The 14112-nt window shown below is 38.8% G+C and overlaps 2 protein-coding genes across 2 annotated transcripts; both read right to left on the reverse strand.

The window, feature by feature from the left end:
• Nucleotides 1–1013: 1013 nt before the first annotated feature.
• Nucleotides 1014–9234, reverse strand: LOC101303279 (valine--tRNA ligase-like). Its single transcript, XM_004308070.1, has 21 exons — nt 9078–9234; nt 8944–8994; nt 8811–8867; nt 8545–8717; nt 8383–8455; nt 8233–8298; nt 8053–8136; nt 7881–7958; nt 7700–7783; nt 7492–7571; nt 7111–7168; nt 6732–7034; nt 6450–6617; nt 5892–6091; nt 5354–5756; nt 4463–4714; nt 3877–4377; nt 3295–3386; nt 3072–3171; nt 2808–2953; nt 1014–1462 (listed from the first exon to the last, which is right to left on the reverse strand). The coding sequence occupies exons 1-21, from the start codon at nt 9216–9218 to the stop codon at nt 1288–1290; spliced, it is 3285 nt and encodes a 1094-aa protein (XP_004308118.1). The 5' UTR covers nt 9219–9234; the 3' UTR covers nt 1014–1287.
• A 1244-nt stretch (nt 9235–10478) lies between these two features.
• LOC101303564 (post-GPI attachment to proteins factor 3-like) lies at nt 10479–13922 on the reverse strand. The gene is made up of 5 exons (XM_004308071.1): nt 13493–13922; nt 12671–12932; nt 12385–12581; nt 11800–11987; nt 10479–11136 (listed from the first exon to the last, which is right to left on the reverse strand). Exons 1-5 carry the CDS (start codon nt 13591–13593, stop codon nt 10850–10852), a joined length of 1035 nt encoding a protein of 344 aa, XP_004308119.1. The 5' UTR covers nt 13594–13922; the 3' UTR covers nt 10479–10849.
• Between the last annotated feature and the right edge of the window lie 190 nt (nt 13923–14112).

Below are 14112 nucleotides of genomic sequence, written 5' to 3' on the forward strand. Positions count from 1 at the left end.
ATCATACAACCTCCACCACCAAGATTAATTACTCCCAGGCACTGTAAAATACACACATAAGAACATGGATCACCCACTGGACTGAAAAGTAAAAGTGAAAAAATATAATCAAACTATCTTGAGTACAAACATGATCCCGTGAATGGTGAAATGAAAAGACACAAAAACGAAATATATGCAACTCTTTCTCAAGAGACTCCGGTTTCCCATGGCAACAACTAGGATAAAATCCCTCCTCCGGCGACCAACATTACAAGCCAAAATTTCCTTTCCACGAATTTCGCAACATATAAGCTCTCTCATCACAACTTCTCCACCATCAGTATGAAGCTTATCAATTAGCAAGATTTTCTTGTTACAACAGGAGTTAAACAAAACCTTCTACTGGCTATGAAACCCCTAATCTATTAATTCGAATTCAACTCCACATAGGCCCTCCTTCCACTAATTCGACACTATCAACTATCAACTATCAACTATCATCTATCAACTACTATGAAAAGCTAACATACACTATGAACCAAACAAAGTTACCCAAACACTGTATGTAGTACATACCAATTTTAAGCACAAATCTTATTCCTGAACAGCTGAACTTATATTCTGAAGAACACAAATGGAAAGTGATCAAAGATCAAAAAACACATAGGAAAGTGACATTCAAAGAGAAACAAAGTGGGTAGTCAGGGTTTCATACCTGGGTTCTGAAACTGAACCAAAGAAGTAGCAAGAGCTCAAGAAACCCACACAGAGAAACTGAATTTGCTTTCTCTATTTCACAGGGGTTTTGAAGCACCAAATAGTAATAACTTTTTAATTATATAAACTTATGACTGATTAGTTTATATGAATATCAGGATTATATAAAAAGTGTTCTTTTTTTGTTTTTGTAAATCTAAGGCCTCCCATATATGAATCCATTTCTTAAATTCAACTACAACGAATTATACTGTTGCAGACCAACAGTATCCTCCCAAGTACATATCGTCCAGAAGGGATAAGATCAAACCAATGCAATCAATAATCGAATCTATTTTTTTGTGATGAACCAATGAAGAACATACTTCTGGTTTTCTTTTCCTTCCGATGCAAGAAATAGTACAATAATGTCCTGTAATTTTGTCACACAGTGGATTTCCTTGGAGAAAAAGCAAATTTTGCATATTCGAAACATTATATCAGACACAGTATACCAGAAACAATTAACAGAGCTAGCATACATATCAGCATAAAAAATCAAAAAGTTTTTCATTGAGGTCTGAAAAGTTGGTTGCACTATATTGAAGATCAGTTTTGTTTACTGCTCGATATCTGCGCTTCCATATGTTGGCTTGCCTCTTCAAGAGACAGTTTCTCCTTCTTGAGGGACTCAAGTTTATCAGCATTGGCCTTTTGAATCTTCTCGGGGACCTTTTCTTTGTAACCAGCAGCATTCATCACCTTCGTTAGCTTCTCATGTTGCCTGTTGATTATGAAACTGCTGTTAGAATTATCAGAACTTATACACGTGCTGCTAACCAGGAAGAAATCAAACCCGTTTAATCCAAAGCCATTTATGATTGAACTATCTTTTTAGCATTATTATTCATACTAAACTTTCAAATAATATATCAGGTATTTTAGCTCTTCAAATTGCACTAATACTATACTTATCTACAAGGTTCTAAAAATCGGATCTGGGCGGCACCTGCCTATGCGCTCGGCGGCGGCATCCTGTCCCGATTTCATTGAAATCGGCATGTCTAGTCGGCCAGCCGATTTTGGGCCGCCTAGGCAGACTGGGCGGCGCCTAGACGGACTGGGCGGCGCCAAGGCAGGCTGGGCGGGCGGCCAATTAGGCGGATTTGACATTCCGAACACAAGAGACGAAGACCCAACGCAGAAGCTCCTTACCAAATTTCTCCAACACCGTCTCACGCATAAGTTTCTCCTCCCATGTCCATAAGCCACCGGCCAAATTCATAAAACTCACAAAAATTCATTTGTGTTGGAGACGACGGAGACCCAAGATTAGGAGACCCAAATTCACAAAATCTCCACACTTTCTTCTCAATTCAAACAACATTCAACAGAAGCCAGTACTTGATATCGAAAAAAACATAACCCAGTATATTTTTAGCCTTAGGGATTTTGTTTTGGGATTGTAGTGGGAGACGAGTTTCTGCCATTCGAAAACAAGAAGCTAGAGAGGAAGAGCGAATTTCTGTGGTTTGCAATCATTGATATGGATGATGGAATTTGGACAGTGAATGAAATCAGTTTAGGAGGAAGCGACGGCGGTGGAAGAGAGTTTTCAGAATTTGGGAGAAGAGAGGAGAAGAGGAAGATGACGATGGGTCTTCTCTTTTCGGTAGTTGTTGTTGACCACTAGTTATGCACTTCTGCCTAATATCAAATTATTAATGCTTCTAAAAGGTGGAGACTGGAGAGTGGTTTGGTCAAGTCAGACTACAATAGTTCATTAATTAGGTAATTAATAATTATTTTAAATTATTTTAAATAATTATTTTAGTAAAGAATTGCTTGTTACAATAATTATAATCCTTTTAATACATATTTTATTTATATTTATATAATTATCTGTAATTAGAAAATAAAATAAATACAAAAATAGAAAACCAATTAATCCCCGATTAATCTTTTGGGTGCTATCCGCCCGACTAGCGCCTAGCGTTTTTTAGAACCTTGCTTATCTATAAAATGTTTACCTTGTTGTAGAACTATATTCCCTTAAGTGCTTTTCGGATAAAAAGATAGTGTTTGTGAGAACTGCAAGGTACGAAAGTAAGTTAAACTTTTGAACTTACAATTTAATGTCTTCCATCTTTTTTCGGATCTTTTCAAGATCTATTTCTGCTGAACGAGATCCTAGAATCTTCAGATAAACAGATAGGCTTTCATTTACAACAGACACAGCACATCCAGTTGGAGCAGGATCATTCTCACTGATTACCTGTTGAGACAATATTTTAGCATATTTAAATACTAACAACTACAGGAGTTTAACATTTAACTTGATTTAATAGGAAACAGAATGAGTGAAGTACAACCATGAAAGACAGACAACTTACCATCAGAGATGACAGATTCGCAAGAGTTTCAATCTCGAGTTGTTGTCTGCATATAATTTCCCCATCTGACATCGATCGACACAGCACAAAAGCTGGTCGTCTACGTTAACAGAATAGACAAATAAGATAAATCAATCATTTATCAGTTTGCAACATGAAAGCCAAAAGTTCACAGAACTGAAGCGGAAGAAAACATGTCACACTGCATTAAAAAGAAAATTACCTTTCACGACTCTCTTGAGATAGTGACCGGAGAGATCTCACAATAGAGTCAATTAGACTCATTTCAGACTCCACCCTATCATTTGTCCAGCACTGGAGGAATATAATATAGAAAGATTAGTTACTACACAATCGACGTTCATCTCTAATTTTTTGATAGTACATGGTAAGCTATAAAAACCAGAAACGACCTCCTTATGGCCTGACAGCTATAATTCAAGTGCAACATCATACAAGTTGAGAAATAAATAAATAAATTAAAATATTGCACATGTATGACACTAAAATAACAGGAAACACTGTCGAAGTGCAGAGTGAATAACAAATACATAAAACATACTATATGTGTGTGTGTGAAAGATATGACAGGACATTAATGTGGATAAAGAAAGCACTGTCGTACAAAATCAGCCTAAGATTTGTTGAATGGCTCTGGTTATAGGACATTAACAAAATTGCCTCTTGTTAGGACACCTGCACATAGTGTGTCCACCACAGGAAAACTACCCACATGCCAAATGGTTTAATCCTTTCTTTATTTTTATGATTAGACATCAATACACAATAAAAATAAATAACCAACCTCCACGATGGACGGATAGTCGCATATCATAATTGATGCTGGCCTACTGTGATGCTTGGATGATGGGAGACGCTGCCATAGTTCTTCAGTAACAAAGGGCATAAATGGATGAAGCAGCCGTAGTCCATTGTCCAGACACAACCAGAGCGTGTCTCGTGCAAAAGCCCTTTCAGATGTAAACTTTGGATCGTTTCCAGCAAAGTAGGGTTTTATGGCTTCAATGAACACATCACACAATTGGTACTGCCACCAAGCATACACTGCAGTGGCTGCATCGGAAAACTCGTATGATTCCAATGACAAAACAGTTTTGGAGATGGCTTCATTTAGTACCGAGAGTATCCACCGGCAACTAAATGGAAGCAGATCCGGGACTACTGATGACGCCGGAACATAATCATCCCCAAGTTTGCTCATAGCAAACCGTACGGCGTTCCAAAGTTTATTACACCACTGCCGGTAACCCACAACCCTTTGGATGTCCAGATTTATCTTATCAGACTGAAAATAGACATACCAATTAGGTTACTAATCCATTATAAGAAAATACAGTCACCCACAAAAAGTAAAAGAGAGAAACCTAAACCTGAGCAGTGTATGACACCAGGGCAAAATGTAGCGCATCAGAACCACATTCAGCAATACCATCAGGGAAATCCTTTTTTTGGCCTTCTTTGGCTACGGCTAGTTCTCTAGGGTCCAAATTTCCCTCTGAAAGCTTTTTGTGCAGATCTTCCAGCGAAATACCATTTATCACATCAAGAGGATCAATGACATTCCCCAAGGACTTGGACATTTTACGTCCATGTGCATCGCGAATCATTGGATGCAAGTACACCTGCAGAGCACCAATCACCTTAGCAATCAATATATAAACAACTACCCAGCATATATAGGAGAAAGTAAACATTCGTCATCCGTATGTGCATAAGAAACAGAGCATAAATTCTAATGTCACACATTTATGAATTTCCACTGGCTTATGTTCAACATTAACCTTATGTAAGGAACAAAGGCGTCCGAATTTGAATCAGGAAAGGAGTATTCTCAGCTCCTTGACAAGGTCAGTAATCAACCATACTATACTTGACAAGGTTGATAATTAACTATACTATATTTCATCAATAAATCTGAACATTCTTTCCATGAAGCCAGACTCCAGAAATTAAAATTAAAATCCAATCAACTATTTTAGAGAAGGCACCTAGCACCAGCAGACACAATACATGCTCAATGATGACAAGCAGAAACATAAAAGGGTAACAGTTGTAATTACATGTAAATTTAAACTCATATACACCATTTGCTCTTTAATTTTTATAATAGCAACTTGTGAGTTATAATTAGCTACCAAGTTTAAAGTAGAATAACACACACTGAAACATATTGACTAGCTAGTATCAAGTCAACATGTACCACCCAAGATAACACTGCCTATAGCATGGCTATACATCTATTATATCCATTTCTTGCTCACCTTTGAGAAAGGTACATTACCACCCAATGTACTTCCAAGCATGACCATACGAGCAACCCAGAAAAAAAGAATGTCATGACCAGTTTCAAGAACTGAAGTTGGATAGAAAGCTCTTAAATCTTCTGTATCTTCTGGCCACCCCAACACGGACATTGGGAAGAGACCAGCAGAAAACCATGTGTCAAGCACATCAGGATCTTGTTCTAGTTTAAACTCCTTCCCCTTGTATCTTTGACTAGCCAGTGCTTTAGCCTCTTCCTTGTTTCTTGCAACCACCCATCGGTCATCTAATGATCCAAAATCTTCTGGCTTGTCACCATCGAAAACGACATACCATGCAGGAATGCGGTGACCCCACCAAAGTTGCCGTGAGACACACCAATCGTGAATGTTCTCGAGCCATCTATGATCAACAAAAGATAAGCTTTTTATTTTTGTTTTCTTCATATGGTAAATATAACAGCTTATGTCATCAATTGTAATATCATTACCAATAAACACAGTAGAAATTTCTTATAGCAAGGCCAAAGGAGACTACCTCTTCCAATCAGCATTATACTGTCTTGGGATGATGTCAAGCTTTTTATTATCATCATCTACAGCAGCATCAAGAGCTCCCTTGGCCATACCACTACATTTGACATACCACTGGGGCTTTATCATGGGTTCAACAACATCCTTGCTTCTAGAGCATACACCAAGACGCATCTCATTTGCTGTTGATTCTTTAAAGAGGCCCTAAATGCCAAAAGAATAATGTCACTGAAACAATCATTACGGCATTAAGAACATGACGTAAATAGACAGTACCCACCAACTACTACGAGAATAAGGAACGTAAACCAATTAACCAATTGATGTTGGTAATAGACGCAATTATATGTACGTTTTGTGCATTATCGAATGAAGGGACTGCAGCCAATTCAATTTCATTGTTTGAACAGTATAAAGTTGAAACCAAAAACATTATGAAACTTGGACGCCCGAGAAGACTTGGTAATAGTGTCTAAGGTGTTACAACATATAACGATAATGTTAAGCGGTTCTCAAACCAAATAGTAAATGATTTAGTTGCAAACATATTAATAGATGATACCTTCTTCTTTAATGCTTCAGTAACTGCCTCCCGGGCTTTGAAGCGTGGCATCCCCGCAAACTCTCCACCATCCTGGTTTATTTTTCCATCATCAGTAAAGACGTTTATAAACCCAAGATTATGGCGCTTTCCGACATTAAAGTCATTAGGATCATGGGCCGGAGTAATCTGCGGGACACAGAACAGCAAGATTGAGTTTAAATACCATAGCATAAATCTGAAAGAGATAAAAGAACAGTTACTATATATAATGACTTGTATGCTATTATGTTTAGCTCTTACCTTCACAGCACCAGTCCCAAACTCTGGATCCACCAGGATTGCATCACAGATTATAGGAATCCTTCTTCCATTAAATGGATGAATGGCATGCTTTCCATGAAGATGCTTATATCTGTCATCATCTGGATGTACAGCGATAGCAGTATCACCGAGCATAGTTTCAATTCTAGTTGTGGCAACAACTATCTCACCTAAATTATTTTCCAGAGGGTATGCAAATGATGTCAAAACACCAAATTCAACACGGTTCTCATACCCAGGAACCTCAAGGAATGTTCTTTCTTTGATATCTATATAGTCCACCTACACATATAGCAAGAACTTCAATGATACTGAAAATATATGGGCAAAAATATACAACAAAAAGGAGAGGGCTGACCTCAATTTCAGATATCGCTGTTCGCAAGATACAATCCCAGTTCACCAGGCGGTTATCCCTGAAAAACAAAATCAGGCATCATAGAGACATGAGAACAATTTAGGCATTGTTACTGGAGAACCAAAGCAGATAAAAAGTACAAGGATCAACACATAACAAATCATTATATCACACTAGTTTGTGTTAATTCAACAAGGCCTACGGTCTTTACCCAAATATTCAACCCCAAGAAACTGAAGATATAAGCAAACATGCATAGCAATTCAAACTAGAATCACAGATATAAAGCTAGCGTCCGCATACAATTAGGTCTTGAAGCTGTAATAATCTAATTTTCCCAAAACGTATCACATATAATCTGAGTTTTGATGAAGCATATACCTGTAGATGAGCTCTTTCTCATAAAGCCTCACAAAAGCCTCTGTCACAGCCTTACACCTCTTCTCGTCCATTGTAAAGCACTAAAAGTTGAGGAAAATAATGGAAAATAAGTTCTATCTATGTATATCATACATATAAAGAGAGATCTTTGTGACTACATCAAATTCGAACCAAGAAAATACAAGCTACAGGAAGTTCCAATGCTCACCTCACGGGACCAATCCAATGAAGCACCCAAACGCCGTAGCTGCTGTAAAATAGCGTCCCCGTAACTATTTTTCCATTTCCAAACCTGTCAGAAACAAGAACCAACGGTATGAATGAATCCTACAACCTTTTAACAGAACAATTATCATGGATTCCAATACTACATAGCAATTTGAACTCACTTCAGATACAAACTCTTCACGGCCAATATCATGCCGGGTTAGATTGCGCTCACGCATCAGCTTCTTTTCTACAACAACCTATAAACAGCATATAGAAGTTACAGCCAGGCAAATAAACAACATCTGTATTGAAGATAATCTAAATCTGGTGATGAACGGAATGGAAAAGAACCTGAGTTGCAATCCCAGCATGGTCCATTGAAGGCACCCACAAGGCATTGAAACCTGACATTCTTCGCCAACGAATCATCGTGTCCTGCATGACACAAATGACGTCAAATTACTTTTTCAGACAACCTCTGGAAGCCACCAATGGACATAACAAATTTAGGAATTTATGTTAGATGCAAACCTCAATAGCAGCAGTAAGAGCATGGCCAATATGAAGCTTGCCGGTCACATTTGGAGGCGGCAAAGCCTGCAACACAATGTGAGAACCAAATAATTCCGCTGCTTGATATCAATACAAAACCAAGAACAGAGGGCGCGGTAACACACTTACAATCACAAACGGAGGTTTAGAGCTCTTAGCATCTGCTTTAAAGCACCCCGAATTCTCCCACCACGGATACCACCTAAAACCAGCAAGCACAAATCACAACATGCACAGCATACAATTCAAAAAACCAACACCAAAATCACACCAACCAAACACGAAACTTACCCTTTCTCCACGGCAGCTGGACTGTACTGCTTGGCCATCAGCTTAGACAGCTGCTTCTTCTGGCCAGCTGGAGTCGGAGGATCAAAAAAATCAGCTGCATTTTCATCCTCCTCATTCCCACGCTTCACATTCTTCTTCTCACTCTTCTTCGAAGCCGCATTCGCTTGTTGTGCCTAAAAACCACATCAATTCGAATCCATAAATACCTCAACTGTAATCGAAATTGCATCCAAATTCACTCCAAATCCAAACTAAACATTAACTACCTGAAACTTAGCAGCTTTCTCCAACGCTTTTTGCTTCTTCAATTCTTTCTCTCTTGCCTGAAATCAACAATTTCCGTCGGTAAAAACTTAACAAAAATCGCAGGCTAGAATCAATCGGTGAAAGTAAAGATACCTTCTCTTCCTTCTTCTTCTTCTTCTCCGGGTCTTCGATTCCAGCGTCCATCTACAATTGAATTGAAGAGTCCACAGTTAGATGAAGTGTTGAGACTGACGGATGTGATTCGTCGGCGGTGGATTTATACTTACCGGTTTGGCGGCGGGAGCTGATTGGAGTAGAGGAGGCGGAGTATGGAAGCGACGGAGGGGCGCGGCGGCTGCAACTTTGATACGGTTGACGATGGAGGAGATATGCGGCTTCGCTAAAACCCTATAGCAGGGCCTAAGCATATATAACGTAGTAACTGCCTCCTTGGTATATATTCGACCAGCTCTTATATATAGCTTTGTTTTAGGTGCTAAAAATATTTTGTTGTTCGAGAGAAATTGTAGAGACAACGAGAGATATTAAAAAAAATAGAGACTCATCATCGTATTTATTGTCCGAATTACATAGAATTTAAGTGTTGTACAAAGAAACATATCTTGATATCTTATCATTATCCGAAATTGAAAATTCTTATTTTGACTAGCATTACACCAAGGCACACGTAGGTCGAATATTCTTTAACATGTGTTATTTTTTATTTTCAAAAATATTGTGTTCATTTTATTAGGAAAAAAGAAAACTTTGCAATCATATGGACTAGAGGGGATGGTAATTGAGCCCAAAAAAAGGAAAAGAAAAAAAACATTTTAAATACAACCGTTGAATAATATTATTTTTAAATTGATCAAAAATTACTTTTAAGTCAAAATCATCTCAAACTTGAGCACCAAGAAATCATCCAAGTTAAGAAATTAGAGACCGAGGGACGTCTTATGTGATTGCCATGACAAACTCCACTTTTCTATACCAATCAAGGTGAAAAAGAATGTTTCTTTCGAGCTTTGGGGTTTGAGGTGCGAGTCTTGAGAAAGGTTAGAATTATCGGAAGCATGGGAATTTTCATCATCCGGTGGTGCAAGTGAGGTGACAGTATCCGTCCCCTCAGATTGTTCTAGGACAAGTTCAAGTGACTCAGAAATGTCATTGTGGTCGCACTTAAGCTCTTGCGCTTCATGAAGTGTCTCATTGCTGGATTCTCTGTCTTGGGTATAGAAAGCATTATTCTCTAGATTACCTACGAGTATGCTTGCACTTTAAGTACTGGATGTCTGCAGTGAGATCGATCTGAAGTTGCTTTGGCAAATTGTATCACTGGGACTTATACGAGATGAAATAATGTCGAGACTGGCTCTTTGGGAGTCGGAGTTGGATGTGATGATGTTCTCATCTATATGATCATCATAGATCCTTAAAAAGGGGCAGGGCATCAAGAACTAGTTAAAGGTACAAGTGCAGGTCACTACAATAATCTTGTATGGTATTTCCATTATTACACCACCACGCAGATACCAGCTTTCGAACATTATGAGAAAGGCAAGGCGTAAACCGCAAAGTTGGGAAGAAAGCTAGTATTTGTAATCACCATTGTAGTTCTGTTTGGTTTATCAACAATATAAGAGATCAAGAGTAAAAACATTATGTCCACTTATAGATGCTTTTCGTCAATATCTGCATAAGCATATATACTTTCAATACATAGACAGATATAACACAATAAGCTAAATGGTATCCGCAAAGATTTACACTACAATAAAGAAACTCGGTTATTTTGACCCTCACGCCTACAAACTAAGAAATTTTCCAGGAAAAAACCACCAACACAATGACCTGGAAACTTGGATTCTTTCAGTGGAAAGAATTGGACATCTACCACTGAAATGCAAAAACCACGGAAACCACTGTGGTAAGCATTTCGGATAAATGAATATGCTTGGAAAAAAGAAGAAGAGTATTGATGATGAATCAACAGGGGAGAATATGTCGTATATCTTGATAACTTCCACCATCTGAGCACACGTCATATTCAGGAGTACTATTTTGCTTTCTTCAGGAGAGCTGCTGTCATAAACTCGGCATCATCCTTGACAAAACTCCACCAAAGGTATGTGAGAGGGATGGTGATTGCGTTAGAAATAGCATGAGCATCTATAAATCCCCGGTACGGTGGGAAGTCATATATCTCCAAGAGCATGGTAATGCTTCCTCCTGCAACGACCACCCACAACTTCCAGCGTGACGGATGACGGGTAGTACCAGCCCAAATAGCCCATGTAAGAAGCTGAAGAACGCCCATGGCTATACAAACTTTCATATTCAGACCTGCAAAACTTGTATAAGTTAGTTTCCAGAAGATTGGAACCCCACAACTATGCCAGCAAATTCTGTCATAAACAGTTAAACCAACAAAATAAAATGTAATATCCTACAAGATGCTTGTTCTGGCTGATAAATTAGGATTCATTAGGCTTGATGATGGAAGCCAATTCATGGAAATACATTTAAATACATGTGTATACATCAGAAGCTGTTCCATATAATCTCAACACAAAAAGAAGACTGTTCTGATGTTATCTACAGCTCACTAAGACTAAAACTTAAGACACACACACACATATATATATATATATATATATATATATCCATCCATGATACCCACAACTGGGGAACCATGTATCGTAATTAATGCACTGTTGAGCAGTAAGAGCTTCATTAATAAAGAAAACAAGTTAAAGATATAGCAAACTGTTTCCAATAAAACCAGTGACTGCATTTCACTGACTAAACTGTAATGAATGAACTTGGTGCGGTGAAAGACAAAGAAGCAAAAGGATTTTGCAACAACAAAAATCACCACATAATTAACTTTAGTTTTGGAAATACTTAGTAAGGCAATCCTTTACATGCAATTGCAATTAAGGTAATTCCTAACTGAACCCGGTTTTCATCATTCACATACTGGGGCTACAAGAAAAATGCATTTACCACAATCAAGTTTATAGAAGTTCAGGTACAGTATGTGTGTTGTCACAAATGCTATCACTGGAGCGCAGACCATGACCCTGGCAGCCTCATCTCTGACATTGAAAGCTCTCAGTATGGCTAGAATGAGGGAAAAACCAAGTAATGCGACAGCAGAAGATATATCTAGCTTCTCTGTCAACTCCACATCCCTGCATTGTACCAAAAAGTTATGAAAAAATTATCAACATTCAACTAGATGAACATATGAAAGTTCTGTTCTCCCCTGATTCTAGGCACAATCAATTCACTAAAGTTTTGTATGGGCTGCAATGTCTGTATTTCGAGTTATAGCATAGTTTTGCTTTTGCAATATTAACTCGTAGCGTGGGTAACTAGAGCATAGGAGAAATTATCAGACGGAATACCCTATTGTGCAATAGTGATTCTACTTTCTTCCACTTTCATTAATTTGTGAATCTTAGGTGGAAAAGTCTAATGGTACTACGCAATTGCAGTGTGTTCTATCTTTCATTCAAAAGTTATTTTTGGAAGATATAACTATTGTATTTAATTATCCATAATGCATAGGACTTCAACATCACTTACCGGCTCTGAAATACAGCGCTCCAAAACCAAGAATTCATTGATAAGATCCCCCAGATATGCCACACGCCAGTATATTCGTAGTAAGTCTTCTTAGTTGGCCTCAGAGGCAACTTGTAGTATACAAGGATAAAGAATGAAATCCAACCTTGAAATTGCATGGCAAGATTGAGAGCAGAAAGAGCAACGGACACAGGTTCCTGAAAACATGAATACGTTCAATAAAACTGATTAGGCCATGCCAGTAAGCAAAATAAGCTTAACTAGCCTACTAAGCTTGAGTGGAAACCTGAATGCCATAGACACGGTTAAATGGCCATTTTCCATGATACTTTACAGGCTTGTCACCGAGTTTCTTTCTTTCCTCCTCCCTCGCAAGCATGCAGTGGTACCTACAGTCAGTTTGACAGTCCCATTGCTTCCAGCGCAGATAGAGAGGTTCTTCAATATACCAAGGGCCATCAATAGGTTTCCCATCAGATGAAAATTTACAGTGCTGAAAACATTTTTCCCCCACGCATCCAGACTTTTGACACTGCTCCACGCAAGACCTGCCAAAACCGTATACTTACAATGAAAATGACTCCACAGTCTACACCAACTGAAAAGTGAAGAAGTAACTATTTCACCAATAACTATTTTTCACAGAATGGACCACAAAATCCAAAATGCAATCTTTTTTCTTCATCATTCCTTCTTTTCAATAAATGCACAGCATGACTATCCAAGTATCCAATTAATCATCATTAACATAACCTCAATTCTGTTATAAAAGCTCAATATTCTCTCCTAGCATTAAATCCATATAGAACTTCCCTCATAAATCACTTGATCACATCAATACACAATAATCCATAGCCTATTTCCAGATTTCTTGAGTTTCTGAATGACCTCATCAAATCTCTCTGTGAATTTACTGTATCGAAAACTAAACCTACCTCATCAATCAAACAGTGCTAGCATTACTGAACTCATATAATAAAAAAGCATAAGGCGCTCGATTCTTCTCATCACAAAAGTTTGAATGAAAACGAAAACACATAAGCGAGCTCTATCGTCGTGGAAAATTGAACAGCAGAAACGGAAAACGGAGAGCGGAAAAAAGCGTTACCGGTAAACCGGATCGGAGTCGCCGGAGCTGGCGAGAAGCGCGGGAAGCAGAGCGGCGGAGAGCGCGGCGAGGAAGAGAATGCAACGGAGCCGGCGAGCCATCTGGATTCGAAAGTCAACAAAGTTCTCTCGAGGTTTCTTTCTCTAGAGCTGCCGACGACGAATGCTCGCTCCCATGGAAATCCGAAGCCGGCGAGCGAGTTTGGCGAGTCGAGTCGAGTTGAGGTGAGGCGGAGGAGAGGGAGGAGACTCAGACTCAGTGAGTTGGGGAGAGCGACTTGAGGTGGTTGTGGTTTTTGAGAATCGAGGCGATATGGGGGAGAGCGGAGACCAGAATCTCGTGAGTGAGGGTTTGTGACGATTCTGGAGGAGACGCGTGGATAGCTGGACGTGCTGATACGCTTCTCTTCTCTCTCTATCTATCTATCTCCGCTGATAGCTAGAATAGAATAATATCCTTTTCTACGGACGCTTCTAGATTGGTGACTGTAAACTGAGACTGGCGGTAAAAAATCAGTAAAGTTTCTTGTGCATTTTTGGCAATTTGGTAGGTTTCATGTCGTCACTTGTCACTTGTCACGGTCAGTGTTACGTACACACATTGACTTATGAACACTGGGA

The sequence above is a fragment of the Fragaria vesca genome, linkage group LG7, assembly GCF_000184155.1.
Source record: "Fragaria vesca subsp. vesca linkage group LG7, FraVesHawaii_1.0, whole genome shotgun sequence".
NCBI classification, from domain to species: domain Eukaryota; kingdom Viridiplantae; phylum Streptophyta; class Magnoliopsida; order Rosales; family Rosaceae; genus Fragaria; species Fragaria vesca.

Excerpts from the sequence above, each read along its gene's own strand:
- LOC101303279 (XM_004308070.1), bottom strand. The coding sequence starts at position 9,218 with ATGCTTAGGCCCTGCTATAGGGTTTTAGCGAAGCCGCATATCTCCTCC. Across the intron at positions 8,868-8,943 it reads AGAAGAAGAAGGAAGAGAAG|GCAAGAGAGAAAGAATTGAA; the intron begins GTATCTTTACTT and ends TGTTGATTTCAG. Across the intron at positions 7,784-7,880 it reads GTGAAGAGTTTGTATCTGAA|GTTTGGAAATGGAAAAATAG; the intron begins GTGAGTTCAAAT and ends TGTTTCTGACAG.
- LOC101303564 (XM_004308071.1), bottom strand. The coding sequence starts at position 13,593 with ATGGCTCGCCGGCTCCGTTGCATTCTCTTCCTCGCCGCGCTCTCCGCC. Across the intron at positions 12,933-13,492 it reads GACTCCGATCCGGTTTACCG|GTCTTGCGTGGAGCAGTGTC; the intron begins GTAACGCTTTTT and ends CGGTTTTGGCAG. Across the intron at positions 11,988-12,384 it reads AGCGCTGTATTTCAGAGCCG|GGATGTGGAGTTGACAGAGA; the intron begins GTAAGTGATGTT and ends GGTACAATGCAG.